Source organism: Aulonocara sp. 'chitande type north' Nkhata Bay, linkage group LG18, assembly GCF_057382095.1.
Source record: "Aulonocara sp. 'chitande type north' Nkhata Bay isolate Kocher_YH1m ecotype deep benthic linkage group LG18, A_spYH_male_GT1.1, whole genome shotgun sequence".
In the NCBI taxonomy this organism is placed as follows: Eukaryota; Metazoa; Chordata; class Actinopteri; order Cichliformes; family Cichlidae; genus Aulonocara; species Aulonocara sp. 'chitande type north' Nkhata Bay.
Window position 1 is genome coordinate 41,491,913 of NC_141361.1, and position 20,877 is coordinate 41,512,789.

A 20,877-nucleotide genomic window follows, 5' to 3' on the forward strand; every position below is an offset into this window, starting at 1 on the left:
CCTGCTGCTTTGGCATGTTCATAGCAGCGTTTTCCTTCATTTCTGCCTTTATGTGTGGACGGAATTATTTTTTAAAACGAAAATGGAAAAATCTCCGTTTTCAAAAATACCCGTGTACGTGTGGACGTAGCCTCAGTCTCTGACTGGAAGCGCTAATTCATCATTCGGCTTTTGTCAGACTAAAGTAACTGTTAAAACTGTTTGAAAAGCTCAGCTATACAACAAGGAGAGATTGAGAATTTCCTTTTAGTTCTCAGTTTATTTGATATTGACAAAAGTTAGTCAGTTTTGTCTGATCTTCTGTAAAACAAACTAAGATTTATTTTTAGAATTAATATTTTGTTTCTAAGTGGAATTGACAATTTAGTCTGTTTTGTTTGTTCTATTTTGAAACTTAAACGCTTTAGCGGCTGCCTTTTGTGTAGTTTGCAATATTTGCCTTTATTTATCTGAAAAAGTCTCATGTTCCTTAAGTACATCTACCCTGTTGAACTTATTATGGGAAATAAATATTTAAAAACAAGCTGCTGATTATTTCACATTTTACTTGTGAGCAACGGCACATTTAAATCTTACAAATATAGTTATTTGGCTTATATCGTGATAGATATCGTTATCGCCTGAAATGAAAAAAACATATCGTGATATGAAAAAATCTCATATCGCCCAGCTCTAGTGTATGTGTGTTTGTAGGTGGGTTAATTTAACCTTTTGTGTGCTCGTGGGGGGCAGTTGGTTCAGGCCCGTAGCCACCTGTATCAACACACTAAGAGATTTATTTAATATCATTTTCATCACAATCTTACTCTGCCGGCTGAAGTGCCGGCAGAGTAAGATTGTGATTAAGATTGTGATTAAGTTTAAGATTGTGATTAAGACCGGTTGAAGATTAAGATTAAGATTAAGAAGTTAAGATTAAGATTAAGACCGGCTGAAGTGCCGGTCTTAATCAAGCACAATTTGTCTCTTCTATATCTAAACCCAGCCAAACATCAAACATTCAGCATAGTCATTCAAAACCTTATTTGTAATATTATAATCAGCAAAATCAGCGTTTTAATTACAGGCATGTATCATTGTTTGCAAATCATAATTATAAAACTCAAAAACACACTAAACAGGAAGCAAAAATCCTCTGTGCGCCTCACAGCTCATTTGCATGTTCACACACAGTCTAAAAATAGCTCGCAGCGCTGCAGTGCGCTGTCGTCACACACAGGGTCAGACAAAACTCAGGCAAGACTCTATTATTTTATATTACAAAGACGTCTTATATTTACAACCACTGACAGGCCTGACAGATTCAGCACCTAACAAATTTCAAAAAATTTTACCATAACGGGTCTCACCGAAGAAAGATAACTTTTTTGTAATCAATTAACCAGTATCTGTTTCCTCCAGAACAGCCTATGGCCTGATTTCTAAAATCCCTAACTCAATTTAACTGTGTCCAAAAAAGCACATCACACCGTTTCCAACGGTGAGGAGACTCTAACTCCTAGCTTATTTCAGGATGCCCTGTACCCCACAGATAAGCCAAACTGAACTATCCCTGTTCGCCGACAGGTCAAAGCCGCGCGTCCACGGCCAGGAGGGAGCGTAACCTCCGGGCTATGCGCTTCTTAGAAACTTCCGGTGCCGTCCTATAATAATTTGTAACAATTTGAAACAACAGTCAACACCTTAAAACAAGAGTGTGACTAAGGCAAGTGCCTAGAGATGATCACACAGGACCACACTTATAACCAATTTGGACTTTAACCAACAACATGACCAATTCCCTACCAAACTACTTGAGCCTTTAACTCAATTCCTTGGGACTCTAACCCAGCATTTCTTTCATACTTTTTCAACTTCATTAAATACTCTTAACCGACTTTAACTGCATAACACACGCGGATCCTCATCAAAATCAAAACAGACCCTCTACCAGTAATTTCAGTGAGTAGACTTTAATTTAGTCATATCCAATTTGGCACACTTTGAAAAAATTCAACAGGTAGTGCCTTACCTTTAGATAAGCCGGCTTATGCCCACTCACGTCAGACCACTGGCTTGTGCCTGTCCGTTCGACAACCTCGGACCGTCCAAACCTTTAAATTCCACCCCAATACCACAGGACGAGCCCCCAAGATGTTATGGTTCAAAATATTGGGGATGGAGACAAGAGAAAAACCACAATAATAACACTGGTCCGGCCGGGTTGAGTCAAACGGTGATTTTAATGGTCACACACGTGGGAGATGGAAACTGAATGCAGACAGCATCAGATCTCAAAATGGTGGAGGATTACTCAAACTCTTATAGCCTCTGGTTCTCCCACCTTATCATAAAAGTTTAAACATTCACATGCTTTTCTCTCACACGGCGCCTAAGCTACGACCTTGGCTCCCCGTTTATCTGCTCCTGCTGAGATGGGGCAGAAAACTCCAGCATGCTCTGTTCTCTTCTAATCAGACAAATAAGGCGATGACTTTCTGCAAACAGTATTTCTTATAACATCATAAAACAATATCATTCATCCACAATAAATCAGCAGTCTAATGTAATGCAAATCAGTTTAACGAATGCAATAGTTATCAGCTTCTTCTAATTCAGGAGAATAATGCAAACTAAAACTACATAATAATTCACAATCTTTAGTTAGGGGTATAACAGGGCATAAAATAATATTATAATCTAACAAGCGCTACAACCACTCAAAGTCCCTTAGTCAAGGTTGACCTATAGGACGTCACTGCCATCAGGGTAGAAATGTTTTACTACAGGATAAAGGATCACTAGACCCAAACCATGGCAGTAAAATCCAGTCCACAAGATTCCTTATGGATTTCACATAATGTGTCATGTTTGTAGATTAGTAAAGAGAACCCTGAGCCTGGTTCTGCTGAAGGTTTCTTCCTGTTAAAAGGGAGTTTTTCCTTCCCACTGTCATGAAAGTGCTGCTCACAGGGGGTCATATGATTGTTGGGTTTTCCTCGCTATTAGGGTCTTTAACTTACATAAACCGCCTTGGGGCGACTGTTGTGGTTTTGCACTGTATAAATAAAACTTAATTGAATATTTGTATCTGATGTCTCATCTATGAAAATCCAATGTTATGACTGTTTGTCTTTTATTTTGTGAGGATATCTGTTAACTATCTACCTTTCCAACCACAATCATGGATAATGTTAATGCACAAAAAGGGCTCTGTGGGGGGCTCGGCTGCAGCAGTGGAGCAGAGGAGGCTGGGCCCTGAGATTTCACCTTTTCTAACGTTGATGTTAATTGTGAAGGTCATGAAGGGTGAAACTGATCTAACGATTAACTGTGACACACATCCACACAGAGGGTCAGATCACGTCTTCACGTCTGTTTCTTTTATTCACACACACATACAACCTAGCTTGAATTACCACCTTTAAGCTGCACACCACTAAAGTTTAAGCTCGTTCCTTCTATTTCACAACTACACCTTGGTATCCAACAGCATCGCTAAATGCAAGGGTCAGTCCGACTACAAAGAAGCAGTGGGTCAACACACAAACACTCACCTTTAATTCTTTCAGTGGGATACAGTACAAACAGTCAGAGCAGCAGCAGCTCTGAGGCAGTGTAACATCAGGTAAACAAACAGTGTACTACGCAGACGAGAGTTTGGCCCGGGCAGTTTTCACTGGCAGCAGCGTGTTCCTGCTGCTCTGTTTGCACGGCTGGCGTGTTGTCCTTCAGCTGCTGCAGGTTGAAAAGCCCACAGAAGTCACAATTGTTTCTTGACTCCTTACCAGTAAACTTGTACCAGCTTTCCCAGAGCCATCTTATTTACAGAGGACGACCCCGGCTGCAAGCTAAAGAATCATTTTGTGCAACGGCAACTCATTACTACCAGCTAGGAAACAATCTTTAGAGATGCTGCAGTGAAAACGCAGTTTTCAGTTAGATGTCGCTTGACAATAGTTCCAAAGGCACATTAATCCCATTAAAAGGCACGTTACAATGTTATATACAACGTGAAGCACTGTGAGGCGACTTTATGATTTGATGCTGTATAGATAAACTCAGTTAATACTTTGGATTCTTTCATTTAAATGGAAACACAATGAGCTGTTTTTTTTCTGTGCTGTGTCCAGGTTCACTTTGAATATCAGCTGTGTTTCCATTTGAAGGGCTGAAAATATTGTTCAAATGCAGTTCGATTTGAAGACGTAAGCGGCGGTATGGACACGACAGGTGACATTACGGTAGCCGTGCTGTGCGGGGAGGACGAGGAGCTGCGTTCCATGCTGGCAGCAGGAGGACAACCTGCCCAAACTCCCCGTTTGTGTACATTAAGGACAGGGCCGAGTTTCCCCGCCTGTCTCAGTCTGCTGCCACAGTGACGACCGTCGCTTTAGGCTCTGACGTGTTTACATACAGCTTCTTTAGCACCGTAGAAATGACACATTTGTTATCTGGAGCGATGAACACAGAAAGAACTGTTTCCTCCTCATCACCCAGCTCCGCCCCCTAAAGCTAGTCTATCTTCACATTGTCTGAGTTGGAGGTTGTGACTAAACTAGTACCACAGTCAGTGATATAGTTCAGAAAGGATGCTGGGAGAAGACCTCGTACTGGTATACTTCCCACAATGATAAGGAGAGAATCATACAGTGACCATAAGTTGACCTTTGACATCAATGATTGGATAAAAGTAATCAGGTTATGTTGATGTACTGCGGCGAGCAGCGAGCTTTGTGTAGCACCAATAAAAGCGTGACCTTTGGTAACAGTGGCTGATGCTGAGGTGAGAGGTTACAGCGAAGGCTTCAGGGTCTGGGTGCCTTACAGGACTGGCAGCAGGCTTTCCTGTAGTACCAGTGGGAACACAGCTTCACCTTGAGAACCAGGGCGCAGTTGGCTGTTGCTTTGTCCTGGCAGAAGTCTGCTCCTTGTGATGCTGCAGGATAAACACACACATAACAAAGCTCCTGTTAGAAAGTCATCGTCTCACGGCGGCATCGTCTGCTCTTGGAGTTTTTATACCTGGTGCTTCTGTCGGACAGCTCTGGATTTCACAGCTCTGCTTGGTTTCTGGCTTGAGGGCAGAGTCGCAGCTGTGACCCCTCGTTTCCAGCTCCTCCCCTTGGTAACACTTGACCTCTCGAACCTGGACGCCACGCCCACAGGTCTTGCTGCACTGAGTGAACAAGAGGTCAAACTTGCCAATTGTAGTTTGTTGAGGAAAGTTTGAAAAATGTGAGACGGCTGTGATTGTGTGCTGGGTGGCTGATGACAGGCGTCGCTACCTGAGACCAGGATGTGGTGAACCACTTGGAGCAGGGTCTCTGGAAGCAGGATGAGCTCATCTGCGGTTTGTTGGTTTGGTTACAGCTGCTGTCTGGAAACTCTTTGAACACTCCTCCTTCCAGGCCAGCACACACCACCTGACGCTGTTGCACGCCGCGGCCACAGGTAGCGTTACACTGAAACACAGACGCAAAACTAAAGAGTGCACGATCCTTATATAGCGTTAAAATATGATGTCTTCACTGTGCCACAGTCACCTGTTGCCACTCCTGCTCAACCCAGTGTGGAGCACAGTCTCTGTCACCGCAGGGATAGATGGCCAACGGGCGTAACGGCTGGTCACACTGCCCGTCTGACATCACAAGTCCGCCTGACGAACGGCAGGTCACAGAACGCACCATCCTGCCCTCCCCGCACTCACCTGAGCACTGACACAATGCAGAGACATTTTCATGCAAAATACATTTACACGCTGCACAAAAGCTGCTCATAACCTCCACCTCTGAAAACTACAACACTGCAAAATCGAGTCAGATTAATCTGCTGTTTATCCCACTGTAATCCACTGGTTTTCAGCCCAGTAACTGACAGCCGCCGTTCCACTGGGACCATTTCAGGAGAGGCTGAAGCAAAGAGATGGATCGACTGAAGGCCCAAAGGCTTCAAATGCTCTGTGTAGTTCTTTGTTGCTCTATATAAAACCTATTTTAACCTGTTAAACTCTTTTATCTTCGGCATTTTTCGTAGAATAATAAAAAAAACATTGCAAACTCTGTGTTTTTGTGCTAATAACGAATAATCTTAATATGCAGTTTCAAAGTGGTTCTTTGCTAAGCTGTCTGCACACTGCACACACAGCCCAGAGTTGGGCATGAAGCAGTGTTTAGTGGCTTAACAACAAAAACATTCAGGTTCAAGTAAACGAGTGAAAAAGCAGCGAGTGTCCACAGACGCTCATAAAGCCTGGAAAACTTTAAAAACGACAAGAAAATCAAAAGATAAAGACCCGAGTGACTCGAGACTGGTTTGTTACCATGGTGACGTATCTGGTGATACCTCTCACAGACACACTGTCAGGTCATCAAAATGACCAAACTTTACAGTTTCAGGCTTGGAAACAGTGATTGACAGTGTCAGTGTGTGGTGGGTACAGTAAAGGGCTGAACTCACAGGTCCCCAATCAGAAACGCTCCATCGTCTGTCACAAGGTGGGCCTTCACATTCCTGGCTCTCTATTGGCCGAGAGGTCTCGTTACATAGTTTCCTCTCCATAGAGCAACGAACCTCTCGAGTGCGGATGCCCCGAGAGCCACAGCGTGCTGAGCACTGACACACGGAGGGAGAAACGATGAATGACAGCTGGTGTGATGAAGCATGACAATATTCACGTGTCCTCCTGACGGGAGACAAAATCTCAAAAAGGTGAATCATGGAAAGTTTCTTCTTGCTTGTGTTAAGGTTCAAAATTGAGGAAGGAGAGTACAAACCACCCTTGGTCCAGAGGATCTTGGTCAAACAATGATTTTAATGACTACACACGTGTGGGAAGAACACTCTGTACGCCGACAGCAAGTGATCTCCGACTTCCTCAAAGCATACACAGATTTTATACCGTCAGGGCTTGTTTACTGACGCCCCTTCATGCGTCACAGATACATTTTATACATAGATCAGATCAACACCACAATGACTTTTAACCCAGAAGATCATCTTCTATTTTCATGGCTGGTACTTTCCGTTCTTGTCTTAAAGTGAATTGTTCCTCTTTCTTGCCGAGACATGACTAATCTCTCCTCTAAATAAATCTAACTCATGTGTGTGTGTGTGTTGACCCCACATGCTCTTTGTGTCACCTCTTCACCTACTAACTGTCTGTGTCTCGTCCTCAAATGCTCTTTCTCAATTCACCTGTTGCACTTCTGACCTTTCACTAGACCAGAGGCTCACTGAGACTATGTGTATGTCTTCTACTAAATAAATGTTTTAACCAAGAACCTCTACTTAAACCTTAATATGAAATGACCTGATATATAAGTGTTTTGTAAGCATGTATTGCAATTCCTTCTATGTTCTAGTTTTCCCTCAGCATGTATCACCTGAACAGTCACGTCAGTGAAGCTTAAGACCTTTAAAGAACCTGAACATCAACTCAAATAAGCACAGATATGCATTGTGTACACAATAGTTATAACTGCATCTGAAATACAAAATTAACATCATCATAAACATCTTAAGGCCATCTTAAAGCTATCTGTTACATTGTTAAAGCCTCGTCTTAGCCTGCTGCTCAAAATAACTTCCTGCTTCTGCAAACTCTCTGCAAGCCTGTTTCCTGTCAGCCTGTGACTTTTAGCCTTTCTGAAAGACACACTGTTCAACCCCTGAATGCAATATAAACTCCAGATTATATTATTAATGCAATGGTAATAATGATGATTATTTAACAATAGCAGTAAAATAATTTCCCTGCTCCACACTTGGTAACACGTAAGAACATGTAAGAAGTTTGCAGTGAACCAACATTAAACGAGAACTGGTTGTTATGAAAGTTAGACGCTGCTGTAGCACAAACCTCCGACCACTCCGACACCTCCCACTGGGGTCCGCAGCTTTGGCCGTGGCACACCTTCCTATTGGCTGGTTTGTGGAGATCATGTGACAGACAGAGCGAATCGTAGACAGAGGAGTCGAACCCAGGAGACAGCATCTTCCAGCAACGCACGATACGATACTGCACGCCCTCGCCACACGTCCGAGAGCACGCGCTCCAACCACTCGTCTCCCATCTGAGAACAAAGTGGAGTAGTTATCACAGGTCCGTAAAACATCTCCACACATGTAATGAATCACTCTCCTGGATTTGTGCTGGACTTCTGTTTAATTCCCTGGTGGGGCATCCATCCACGGTGGTGACCCCGTGTGATGCATTATGCAGACGGCTTCAGGTGTAACCCAAACTATGGCAGTAAATCAAAGCTATCCCCAAATATTCACTCTTACAGTCCTGGAATCATTTCCAACGTTTGTCAAAAACATTCAACTACAGTGGAACCCCGACTTACGAAGACCCCATTTAACGAGAAATTCAAGTTACGAAGGCACTTAACGGCAATATTTCTGCCCGTGTTGAGGCAAAATGCCCGTGTAACGAAATCCGCTGGCTCTGATTGGCTGAGCCCAGAATGCCTACAATGCCCACGATGCCTTCCGAATCATGTGACAACCCCCTTGGTTTTCGTACTTGCGCTTCGCTGTTCCACTTGAACGACGTATTGTTGTTGCCGTTAGCAACTAGCCTATAGCCTACCGTTCACTCAAAAGGCGCGATGGCTGCTTCGACTTACGAAAGACCCTCGGGAACGAATTAATTTCGTAAGTCGGGGTTCCACTGTATATGCATACGATAACATTTTTAACTAAAATATTTATAATAATATTATAAATAGGCAGTAAAACATGAGGTCTGATAAATCAGCTCCAGATTATTGAGAATAAAAAGAAATCCACAGATATTTAGCAGCTAATGCAGTAACACAATTAGGCCAGATGTTTGTAGGAAATCTGGGTGATGCTGTAAATTTATAGATACAGTTATACAGTGGGGCAAAAAAGTATTTAGTCAGCCACCGATTGTGCAAGTTCCCCCACCTAAAATGATGACAGAGGTCAGTAATTTGCACCAGAGGTACACTTCAACTGTGAGAGACAGAATGTGAAAAAAAAATCCATGAATCCACATGGTAGGATTTGTAAAGAATTTATTCGTAAATCAGGGTGGAAAATAAGTATTTGGTCAATAACAAAAATACAACTCAATACTTTGTAACATAACCTTTGTTGGCAATAACAGAGCTCAAACGTTTACTATAGGTCTTTACCAGGTTTGCACACACAGTAGCTGGTATTTTGGCCCATTCCTCCATGCAGATCTTCTCGAGAGCAGTGATGTTTTGGGGCTGTCGCGGACACGGACTTTCACCTCCTGCCACAGATTTTCTATGGGGTTGAGGTCTGGAGACTGGCTAGGCCACTCCAGGATTTTCAAATGCTTCTTACGGAGCCACTCCTTTGTTGCCCGGGCGGTGTGTTTTGGATCATTGTCATGTTGGAAGACCCAGCCTTGTTTCATCTTCAAAGTTCTCACTGATGGAAGGAGGTTTTGGCTCAAAATCTCACGATACATGGCCCCATTCATTCTGTCCTTAACACGGATCAGTCGTCCTGTCCCCTTGGCAGAAAAACAGCCCCATAGCATGATGTTTCCACCCCCATGCTTCACAGTAGGTATGGTGTTCTTGGGATGCAACTCAGTATTCTTCTTCCTCCAAACACGACGAGTTGAGTTTATACCAAAAAGTTCTACTTTGGTTTCATCTGACCACATGACATTCTCCCAATCCTCTGCTGTATCATCCATGTGCTCTCTGGCAAACTTCAGACGGGCCTGGACATGCACTGGCTTCAGCAGCTGAACACGTCTGGCACTGCGGGATTTGATTCCCTGCCGTTGTAGTGTGTTACTGATGGTGACCTTTGTTACTTTGGTCCCAGCTCTCTGCAGGTCATTCACCAGGTCCCCCCGTGTGGTTCTGGGATCTTTGCTCACCGTTCTCATGATCATTTTGACCCCACGGGATGAGATCTTGCGTGGAGCCCCAGATCGAGGGAGATTATCAGTGGTCTTGTATGTCTTCCATTTTCAAATCAAATCAAATCAAATCACTTTTATTGTCACATCACATGTGCAGGCACATTGGTACAGCACATGCGAGTGAAATTCTTGTGTGCGAGCCCCACAAGCAACAGAGATGTGCAAACACAACAACACAAACGAGCAAAATACAAGAATGGCCAACCTGAAACTAATAAATATATGTACAATATATAATAGTGTATGCATTTCTGGATGTGTATACTAAATATTTTCCTACGTGTGTGTGTGTGTGTGTGTGTGTGTACACATATTTTACAAATTAAATAGAGTAAACAATAAATAAAATATACAGAGTGAGACATGTGCAAAACAGTGGCGTTACTGTACAGTATGGAGTGCATAATGTTAAAGTTCCAGTAGTGAAGCTGAGGTGTCTATGACGTGTTCAGCAGTCTGATGGCCTGATGGAAGAAGCTGTCTCTCAGTCTGCTGGTACGGGACCGGATGCTGCAGAACCTCCTTCCTGATGGAAGCAGTCTGAACAGTTTATGGCTGGGGTGACTGGAGTCCTTGATGATCCTCCCCGCTTTCCTCAGGCAGCGCTTCCTGTAGATGTCTTGGAGGGAGGGAAGCTCACCTCCAATTATCCGTTCAGAGCACCGCACTACTCGCTGGAGAGCTTTGCAGTTGTAGGCGGTGCTGTTGCCATACCAGGTGGTGATGCATCCAGTGAGGATGCTCTCAATAGCAGAGTGATAGAAGGTCCTGAGGATGCGGGGGCTCATGCCGAATCTTTTCAGTCTCCTGAGAAAGAAGAGGCGCTGCTGCACCTTCTTCACTGTTTTGTTTGTGTGTACTGACCACGTAAGATCCTCAGCCAGATGTACTCCAAGGAACCGGAAGCTGCTCACTCTCTCCACAGCAGCGCCGTTGATGGTGATGGGGGTGTGTACTTCTCTGCACCTCCGGAAGTCCACTATCAACTCCTTTGTCTTTGCGACGTTGAGGGTGAGATGGTTGTCTTGACACCAGTGGGTCAGGGCGCTGACCTCCTCCCTGTAAGCCCTCTCATCACCGTTGGTGATAAGACCCACCACTGTAGTGTCGTCTGCAAACTTCACAATGATGTTGGAGCTGTTAGTGGCCGTGCAGTCGTAGGTGTAGAGTGAGTACAGGAGAGGGCTCAGTACACACCCCTGTGGAGCACCAGTGTTCAGTGTGATGGGGGATGAGGTGATGCTGCCCAGTCTGACCACTTGGCGTCTGTCAGACAGGAAGCTAAGGATCCAGCTGCAGAGGGAGCTGCTCAGTCCTAGATCCTGCAGTTTCCTGTCCAGCTTCGAGGGAACGATGGTATTGAATGCTGAGCTGTAATCTACAAACAGCATCCTCACATACGTGTCTCTCTTCTCCAGGTGTGACAGGGCAGTGTGTAGTGTCAGGGCTATGGCATCATCAGTGGACCTGTTGTGGCGGTATGCGAACTGTAGAGGGACCAGTGAGTCGGGTAGTGCAGAGCAGATGAAGTCCCTGACCAGCTTCTCGAAGCATTTGCTTACGATGGGGGTCAGGGCTACAGGTCGCCAGTTGTTCAATGAGGAGATGGTGGAGGATTTGGGTACAGGGACGATGGTGGCCATTTTGAAGCATGCTGGGACTACAGACAGAGAGAGGGAAAGGTTGAAGATGTGCGTGAACACTCCAGCCAACTGAGCCGCGCATGACCTGAGGACGCGGCCGGGAATCCCGTCCGGACCAGTAGCTTTGCGCGCGTTCACCTTCCTGAAGCACTTCCGCACATCCTCCTCAGACACAGTGTGCGCACTGACGTCATCCGCGGTGCGCACACTGTCCGGTCTCATGGTGTTCGCTGCGTCGAATCTAGCGTAGAATACGTTTAGATCCTCACACAGAGAGGCCGTGGTCTGCGGTGTGCTGGTTTTCCCTCTAAAGTCTGTGATCGTGTTTAGTCCCTGCCACATACTCTGAGGGTTGTCAAACTGTTGCTCCACCCTGTCGCTGTACTCACATTTGGCTGCTTTGATCGTCTTCCGGAGTTGGTAATGTGCGTGTTCGCGGAGGCAAAGGCAGTGTTCCGTGCCGCCAGTGCCGCGCGAACATCTCCGTTAATCCAGGGTTTTTGATTTGGGAAGGATTTAACTGTTCTGGATGGGACGACATCTTCCACGCATTTCCTGATAAATCCACAGACTGAGTCTGTGTATTCATCAATGTCTCTGGCGGCCACGTGAAACATTTCCCAGTCCGCGTGATCAAAACAGTCCCGCAGCGCAGACTCCGATTGGTCCGTCCAACAGTGCACCGCCCTCCGGGTTGGAGCTTCCTGTTTCAGCTTCTGCCTGTAGGCGGGCAGGAGCAGGATGGAGCAGTGATCTGATTGGCCGAATGGGGCGCGGGGGAGGGTTTTGTACGCATCCCGGAAAGAGGTGTAGCAGTGGTCGAGTTGCCGGTTTCCACGTGTGTTGAAAAGGATGTGTTGATGGAGTTTTGGTGAGACTTTCTTCAGGTTTCCCTTATTAAAGTCTCCGGCTGTGATAAACGCTGCCTCTGGGTGTGCGGTTTCCTCGCTGCTGATCGCGCTGTACAGTTCCCTGAGTGCTCGGTCAGTGTCGGCTTGTGGGGGAATGTAAACAGCCGTAATAATCACTGCTGTAAATTCCCTCGGTAGCCAGAATGGCCGGCACTTAATCATCAGGTACTCCAGGTCCGGTGAGCAGAAGGATTTGACCGGGTGCACGTTCGCATAATCACACCAGCTGTTGTTGATCATGAAACACACACCACCGCCTCTGCTTTTCCCAGTAAGATCCTGTGACCTGTCCGCGCGGTGCACAGAGAACCCCGGCAGTTGTATTGCGGAGTCCGGTACTTTGTCCGATAGCCAGGTTTCTGTGAGGCAGATCACGCAGCAGTCCCGCATCTCTCGCTGGAATGAGATCCGTGCCCGAAGCTCGCACAGCTTGTTCTCCAGAGACTGCACATTAGCCAGTAATAAACTGGGTAACGGTGGTCTGTTAGTGCGCCGTCTCAGTCGAACCAGAACGCCAGGTCTTCTCCCTCTGCGTCGGCGTTTGAGGCCTCCAGGGCCAGAGAACAAAGGCGTCTCAGGTGAGATGAATGGGGGGTCTGCAAACGGAGCGTCCGTGTTGCAAAACTTGAACTCCGGAAAGTTATAAGAAAGACCGTCTTTTATGTCCAGTAAGGTTTGTCGGTCGTACACAAGGAGACAAGTGCTGCTCATGAAAAAATAAAGGAAAAGGAAAATTAAACACAGAAAAAAGCCGTTGCTTGGGGGAGCTCGCGACGAGGCTGCCATACTCGGCGCCATCTTGTCTCATCATTTTCTGATGATTGCTCCCACAGTTGATTTTTTCACACCAAGCTGCTTGCCTATTGTAGATTCACTCTTCCCAGTCTGGTGCAGGTCTACAATACTTTTCCTGGTGTCCTTCGAAAGCTCTTTGGTCTTGGCCATGGCGGAGTTTGGAGTCTGACTGTTTGAGGCTGTGGACAGGTGTCTTTTATACAGATGATGAGTTCAAACAGGTGCCATTCATACAGGTAACGAGTGGGGGACAGAAAAGCTTCTTACAGAAGACGTTACAGGTCTGTGAGAGCCAGAGATTTTCCTTGTTTGAGGTGACCAAATACTTATTTTCCACCCTGATTTACGAATAAATTCTTTACAAATCCTACCATGTGGATTCATGGATTTTTTTTTCACATTCTGTCTCTCACAGTTGAAGTGTACCTCTGGTGCAAATTACTGACCTCTGTCATCATTTTAAGTGGGGGAACTTGCACAATCGGTGGCTGACTAAATACTTTTTTGCCCCACTGTAGATGCAAAGGTCAGTTTTTAACAGTTTATTTATTGATTTATTTGATAAAAATGGCACGTTTGGTTCGTCCCAGTGTGAACTCCAAGTCTCCAGGTCCTAAAAGTAGCATCTGACTTCAGAGTATGTCAGCATCATCTGAAATCAGGCATAGTGTTAGTTCAGCCATGACATGGAGATCCATCCCTGCAGATCTCAGAGTCAGCCAGCATCAGTACTGTTCACCTGGGAAACGTTTGCTACGATCAAAGCTGCTTCTAACCCTGCTCCACCTCAGAGGTCCTGACTGAACATGATTGGTTTCTCCAGTTAACCAGCATTTCCATTCACACATAAAACTGTGTTAAACGTGGTGTGGATTTTGCAGTGAGTCTGAGGTGAAACAGTACCGTGGAGGACATTGCTTTCCAATGCAGAACTCTTGTGTGGGCTCCGGTCGGGTCAGAGAGTCACAATAACGGTCGTCAACTTCAGTGCCATCATACCGGACGCACAGGGCATATGTGCTGGTGATACCTGGGAACACAGTACATCTCAGAACTTCTCTCCTCTGAGCACTTTTACAACTTGCCTCGTGCACCCATTCATTTATGATTTTTCTATGGTTCTTCTGTGTAAGTGCTAATTATCTAATATTCACACACATTCATGCAAGACCCTGCTCCACCTGCTGAGCTACAGCCACCCCACCACACAGTGCTCACAGAGATGAACATCCTCCATGTCCTGGTCAAAAATGACTCCAAGGTTCCTCACAGCGTTACTGGAGGCCAAGGTAATGCCATCCAGAGTAAGAATCTGCTTAGATACCATATTTCTAAGCTTTTCAGGGCCGAGTACAATAACCTCAGTTTGATCTGAATTAAGAAGCAGAAAGTTAGCGGCCATCCAGGTCTTTATGTCTTTAAGACATTCCTGCAGTTTAACTCATTGGTGTGTGTTATCTGGCTTCATGGACAGATGGTGTTCAGAGCCATTTTTAGATTGCTCTGGTAGTTCTGTGCTGCTCTCCTGCTCTGTGCATCGTATGATTTCACCACAGACTGCAACACTACACAAAGCAGACATCAGCTCTTCTTTCAAGCTCACCTAAACAGGTCGATCACGTTTAGGCTGGGTCTCAGTTTGCAGCAGTCTCCCAGCACAAAGCCAGAGCATCACTGTGAGCCATTTTTACCATCACATTGTACTCTCCATCCTGAGTGCAGCTGTGACTGACACGATTATGTGGCAACACTGAAAATGCAGGTTTTTGGCCCCCCGGCCTGTTCATACCATTTCAGCCTGATTCAGTCAGGAAGAGCACGAAGCATCAAACACAATGAAACGTTTCCACTGCAACTGTTGTTGACAAATTCACTTCTTCAGTATGGATTATTAAACAAGGAGTGTTAGTCAAAATCATATTTTTAGTTACAAAGTTACAACATAATACGGTTTGTCCAGTGTCAGAGCAGTACTGTAACATCGCATCACCAAGTCTAGACCTGCATCAGGAGTTCATCAGTCCCTCAGGGATAGCGAGTACAGTGTCACTATGATCACCTTCAGTTAAATGTAGAACAATCACTTTTACACTGTGCTTGAATCTGTGCTGATTTGCAGCAGCAGCCAATCACACAAATATCTGGTTTGGCTCTAACAGTATCAGGTGACAGCTTTGTGTTTACCTGTTGTACAGGTGGAACTGCATGGAGCATAAGCAGACACCTTCCAGCTATACAGGTCTCCCAGACTAATATGTGGCTCCACATCAAAGTTGTTGCTAGAAGGAAGCAGAAACACAGACAGGAGGCAGATTCATGAAACCCACCAATGTCACAATGACTTCACTGAACCTGAGGATCACGTGTTAAAGCCCAGACCAGTCTGCACACATCTGAACCCAGTGTGGTGATGAGATGAAGGACTGTATGTGAAGCAGTTCTTGTTATGATTACAGTACAAATGCAGAATAAGCTCTGAGGATCATGAGATGCTTCATCGTACCTCTCCGTGTCGGCTGCCTGGACCTCTGACACCTGCTGCAGCTCTACCAGGATGGCGGTGTGAGGACCACTGACTGTTTCTGAGGCCACAGAGTCCATGACTGTGACAACGTCCCTGTGCATTTGTGAGCTTGTGTCTGTGTCTGCAGCAGCAACTGACTGCTGCTCAGTGGGTGTGTGTGTGGCTGAGTGAGTGTTTGTCTCCTCCAGCAGCAGGTGGGGAGCATCTTCTGCTGCAGGATGAACCCTCTGATCACCTGTGAACAACAAATGATTTTTAAAATTACTTTCAAGGTTAAGGTTTCATTTTTTATTTTCTAATCTTCATATTATTAGGTGTCTTTTTCATAACTTGTATATAATCAAAGTCAAACTCTACAGTCCTGTTCTTGCGCTTTCCCTCACTTCCTTACAATTTGCTAGAAAAATGGGAAACGGCTACAGGGACAGCAAAAGACTGGGAAAGTTGGTGAACAGGTTAGTGGGAAACAGGTGTTTGTCATGAGCATCCCCAAACGGCTCAGTCGTTTTAAAGGCTGGGGCGAGGTTCACCACTTTGTGAACATCTGTGTTGTGTTACACAACATCCCAACTTCACTGGAACTGTGGTTGTAGTATATTGGCCCAACACTGGTGCGTGAGTCCAGTGAGCTTTGGTGTGACCACAGGTCTTATTCACACCATGAACTCTGAAGTTTAAGCAGCCTTCAGGAGGAGTTCTCCAGGTTCCTTTATTGGCAGTAGAAGCATCTCTGTTCAGGATCATTGTCTGAAAAATTAAGCTGCTCCCAGTCACACACATAGCTGATCAACATCAGACTGTATTATTCCGCGTTCACACCCTGTATTGTCCAAAGTATTCACTCACCCACCCATACTTGTATAAAGCACTTTGAGTGCTCAGATAGAGTAGAAGAGCGCTATATATGAACCAGTCCATTTACCAAATATTCTTCCAAACCAACTTCCTTCCAAGCCAAAGACTAGAACATATTGATGAAGGATATCATGTTTTTGGCTTCACCTGCACAACAGCTGTCGTTCCAAGGCAGGTCTCCCCACCAGGATCTGTTTCCCTGCGTCGGGAGCAGCGCTGGGCTCTCCAAATCACGGACAAACAGGATCCCACATTCTTGATTTTTAGTTCACAAACACTTCTTAAAACGACTAACTACTCCTGAAACTTTGGAGGTTTTAGCTCTTTATACAGTAAAGTTACAGGAGGATAAAAATAATTACCAAGCAAAATGTTTGTTAAAATAATCCTGTCTGTTACCACGTGAGAACAATAAATATAAATTTTCTGGTGTAACCCTCAAACTGAATGGTAATGTAACAACACTCGCTCCTTCCACGTCTAATATCTGTAACGGAGGCGGAATAACTGGATCCTCGCTCCGTGCCCAGTGAATGCTCGCCACACAGGGGGAAGACGTTTGGTCAGTGACACCGACACAGTTTGTTCCCCCGGTTCAAATCACGGACAAACAGTATCCCACAGTCGTTCATGTTTTAAACACTCTGCACAGACATTTTTTTGAAAAATGTTGAATATTATTACACAGTAAAAACCTAAAAAACAACACAAACAACTATACGTAAAATAATTAAAGATGGTTTGTTTTTCTTTTTTTAAAAGGAGGTAGCGGTTTATTTAATTGCAACCTGTAACCTTTTATTTCTTTCATTGTTTACAATTTATAAACTGCAGTGGAGTTTGAAACAAAATATGGGCGTGTGTGCACGTGTGTGTGTGGGCGGGGTTCTTGTAAGACAACGGGGGCCTAGCAAAGCAAGTTTGGGAACCACCGCCTTACTGTACACAAGGAAGATGTCTGAAGTGAAAACATTTGGGAAACAACTGGATTTGTCTTTTCTACCTGGGAAGGTGAGCATTAGCGTGTTGTCATCTTCAGCCGAGTGCTCGTTGGAAGAGTTGGAAGAGCTTTCTTCATGACCAGAGAAAAGAAAGACAGTGGCAGAAATCATGTGGTTAGAAAGCACCAATATCACGGAAGATTAAAGGATCACTAAAGCTGTTGTTGTCTCCTGATTGAACCTCTGGCACGACTCAGAACATCTTTAATAATACAAGTAAGATGAAACTTACTGTAGCCAGATGGTGCTGGAGGTCCCTGTTCCTCCACATCATTGTGACTAAACACACGAGTGATGACGTCAGCTGGTCTGTAGACCATAATGTCCACTGGTGCTGGTCTGGCGGTCTGGATCTCCCACACCACTTCCTCCTCCTCTTCTTCCTGCAGCTGGACATCTGGGTGGTTGTGCAGGTCGTGATGGACAGATGCTGACCCTCTGCTGTGGTTCATCGAGATACTCTGATCCCCTCTGACATCCACGTTTACGTCATTATAGGTGAGGTTAAGATTGGAGTGGCGTGAGGCCGCGGCAGCTGCTTGAGACTTGAGTGGGATGGTATACTCGTAGGTGATGTGGGGGAGTTTCCCATTCAAGTTGTAGTACTGAAATGACACGCAGCCTTGTTACAGTCAAACTAACAAACACGTGTGTGTGTGTGTGTGTGTGTGTGTGTGTGTGTTCCTGTACTACCATAACATTAAGACCCTGCAGAGTGGGTCCCTGGGCAATGATGTATTCCAACCCATCAGACAACACGACGCTTGGACGTCGGTACTTGAACACTGTTCCTGCCACGTGGAAATTCTGAGGATTGTCAAACACAGTGTTCCCATTGAAGAAGAAATATCCCGCTTCATCTGACAGAGCTAGAAAGAAGGGAAAACGTCAGGTAGGAGGGCTAAAAAGTCCTTTTCAAATGTCAGAGCTTCAGTGTGTACATGTGTGTCTTTGTAAATCCAGGCCAATGGTACTGAGCATGTACCAAAACGGGACAGTGTTTTCCTACATGTTGTCCCCGAGCCAAGGGGCCAAACCTACAGCGGGTAGAAGCACTGAGCAAAGGTTGTGCTGGTGCAACCACAATAAGCAGCACCACACTGGCACACAATATCATTCAGATTGTCTACATTCCCATCTAGGCCGTGGTAGTCTAAGGGCTTAAGGAGATGGGACTTGTTTGTTAGTTGTTGAAGAGCTCTCATCTGAAACGCATGTTTCTAACTGCTGACGGGGCTCCCTGACCACATATATCTCACATCTACCTTCAAAGTGACAACTGTGCTCTACTGAGAGACGCACACGAGACAACCTAGCACTATTTTATTATCAGGCGCTTAAAGATTCAAGTCACATATCTGTGGACTTAAATCTCGCTGAACACAGAGCAGTGAAGTACAACTCATAATTCAAAGCATATATTAGACACATGGAAACAGGAAGTACTTGTGATTGGCTGTTGATGAGGAGATGCTGTGTCCTTTGTGAAAAAAAACTCCGCCTACTCTGCAGTTGTTCCCAGACACGTTTTATTTCCACGCTGATGTCAGCTTTAACTGACACAGTAAAATCCCAACTGGGATGTTGGTGACGAACACATGACAAACTGATGGGAGCCACTTGAGGCCAGGGACGTCCCATCAGTTGGTAGGACTGAAGACGCCTTTCAGATGAGACGTGAATGACTTTAGGAACCTAGATAGGTGGTTCAGATCTGCATGTTCTTACTCTCAAATACCTCGAGACAGGAGGCAAATTCACAGAACCCAAAAAAGACGGTCCTGGTGTCAAACTGGACTTCTTTAACTTAAAACTAGTGAAAATGACCAAGTCTTAGCTGGAGACTAAAACGCTCATCACCACTGAAATGTGATGATATTTGCTTCCTGTGCAGGTCTGGGATCTGTAGTGAAATTACAGAATGAACAGCTGAGTGTTGGAAGCCATGCAGAATGCACCTCAACACAGAGTCATCATTTTCTAACATAGCAGTACCCAGAGTTTAGCTACTAATCCTGTTCTCTTCCTTTAAAAAGTTACTTAGGAGTTGGATTAGTTTGCTTACTGTAATACACTAATCATATATATTTCAAACAGGTTTGAAATCCTCCCGACCAAGCGATTGATGATCGGGAGCTGGTCGTGAGGTGTTAATCGCGTCTCGTTGTGCACTGCGGTCAAGTGAGCCCTCACTTACGAAGTCACAGTCAAGCTAGCCGCACCGCCAGCCGCACCGAAAATGTGGTTGCACTACTCTTACGTATATTACGGTATGGGTGAAGCCCGGCTTAGAAACGCAGTCTATTGTGTCCTGACACTATTTTACTTCACAATCCACTCCCAGTTTTAGTGTATCTCCACTTTTCCCCTGTGATCCACAGCCCAAATTACTGTATGATTCAGAGAAAATTAACAATAAAATTTACCCAATTTACTCTACTGTACTTTTAATCTCCTCATCTTTAACCTCAGATTACAGAAAAACTATAAGAGGTGACGCAGATATTTCACTGGATTATGACTCTGGGTGACCCCCACTCTTCACCCTGTCATCCACAGCCAAAATTACTGTACGGTTTTTGAGAAAATTGATAGTAAAGTCTTCCCATTTTGCTTTACTGTACTCTATATAGCCTCATCTTTGACCTCAGATTACAGGAAAACTGTAAGAGGTGACGCAGATATTTCACTGGATTATGACTCTAGGTTGTCGCCACTCTTCACCCTGTGATCCACAGCAAGAATTACTGTACGGTTTTTGAGAAAATTGATAGTAAACTTTGCACAATTTACTCTACTGTACTCTATATATTCTCATCTTTGAGCTCAGATTACAGAAAAACTATAAGAGGTGACGCAGATATTTCACTGGATTATGACTCTGGGTGACCCCCACTCTGCACCCTGTCATCCACAGCCAAATATACTGTACGGTTTCTGAGATTGCTGTGTTGACAGAGTATGATAAAGGCTAAGAAAATATACTGCCTAAAATAATATCAAATTTATACAACAAATTGCAAAATTGCCACATCTGCTGTTATTGCCATGTGTTAGAGCATTTTTCAGTCATAGAAAATACATATCATTGAAATATCATCAGTAAAAGAAATACTCCCACTATGTAAAACATGTTTTTAAATTCAGTTAATAAATATTGTATCAAGTCTGTACAGATGTTTAAAGGCATAATGCAAAGCATGTTTGTTTCTTATTGCTTACAAATGTG

At 44.7% G+C, this 20,877-nt stretch overlaps 1 protein-coding gene across 4 annotated transcripts in view; it reads right to left on the reverse strand.

Moving 5' to 3' along the window:
- Nucleotides 1–20,877, reverse strand: part of LOC147309308 (ADAMTS-like protein 2) — a 65,131-nt gene that overhangs the window by 12,111 nt on the left and 32,143 nt on the right. For 2 of the 4 annotated variants that reach the window (XM_086272054.1, XM_086272057.1), the window contains exons 9-20: nt 18,342–18,517; nt 17,881–18,253; nt 17,651–17,719; nt 15,772–16,027; nt 15,453–15,547; nt 14,172–14,298; nt 7,841–8,054; nt 6,439–6,594; nt 5,526–5,696; nt 5,268–5,444; nt 5,005–5,158; nt 3,256–4,918 (exon numbers count right to left, since the gene is read on the reverse strand). In XM_086272054.1, the coding sequence (XP_086128180.1) occupies nt 4,788–4,918; nt 5,005–5,158; nt 5,268–5,444; nt 5,526–5,696; nt 6,439–6,594; nt 7,841–8,054; nt 14,172–14,298; nt 15,453–15,547; nt 15,772–16,027; nt 17,651–17,719; nt 17,881–18,253; nt 18,342–18,517 (2,099 nt within the window). In that variant the 3' untranslated portion in view covers nt 3,256–4,787. Of the gene's footprint in view, nt 1–3,255; nt 4,919–5,004; nt 5,159–5,267; nt 5,445–5,525; nt 5,697–6,438; nt 6,595–7,840; nt 8,055–14,171; nt 14,299–15,452; nt 15,548–15,771; nt 16,028–17,650; nt 17,720–17,880; nt 18,254–18,341; nt 18,518–20,877 lie in introns of those variants that run through there. The other 2 variants (XM_086272055.1, XM_086272056.1) reach the window with 2 other exon arrangements.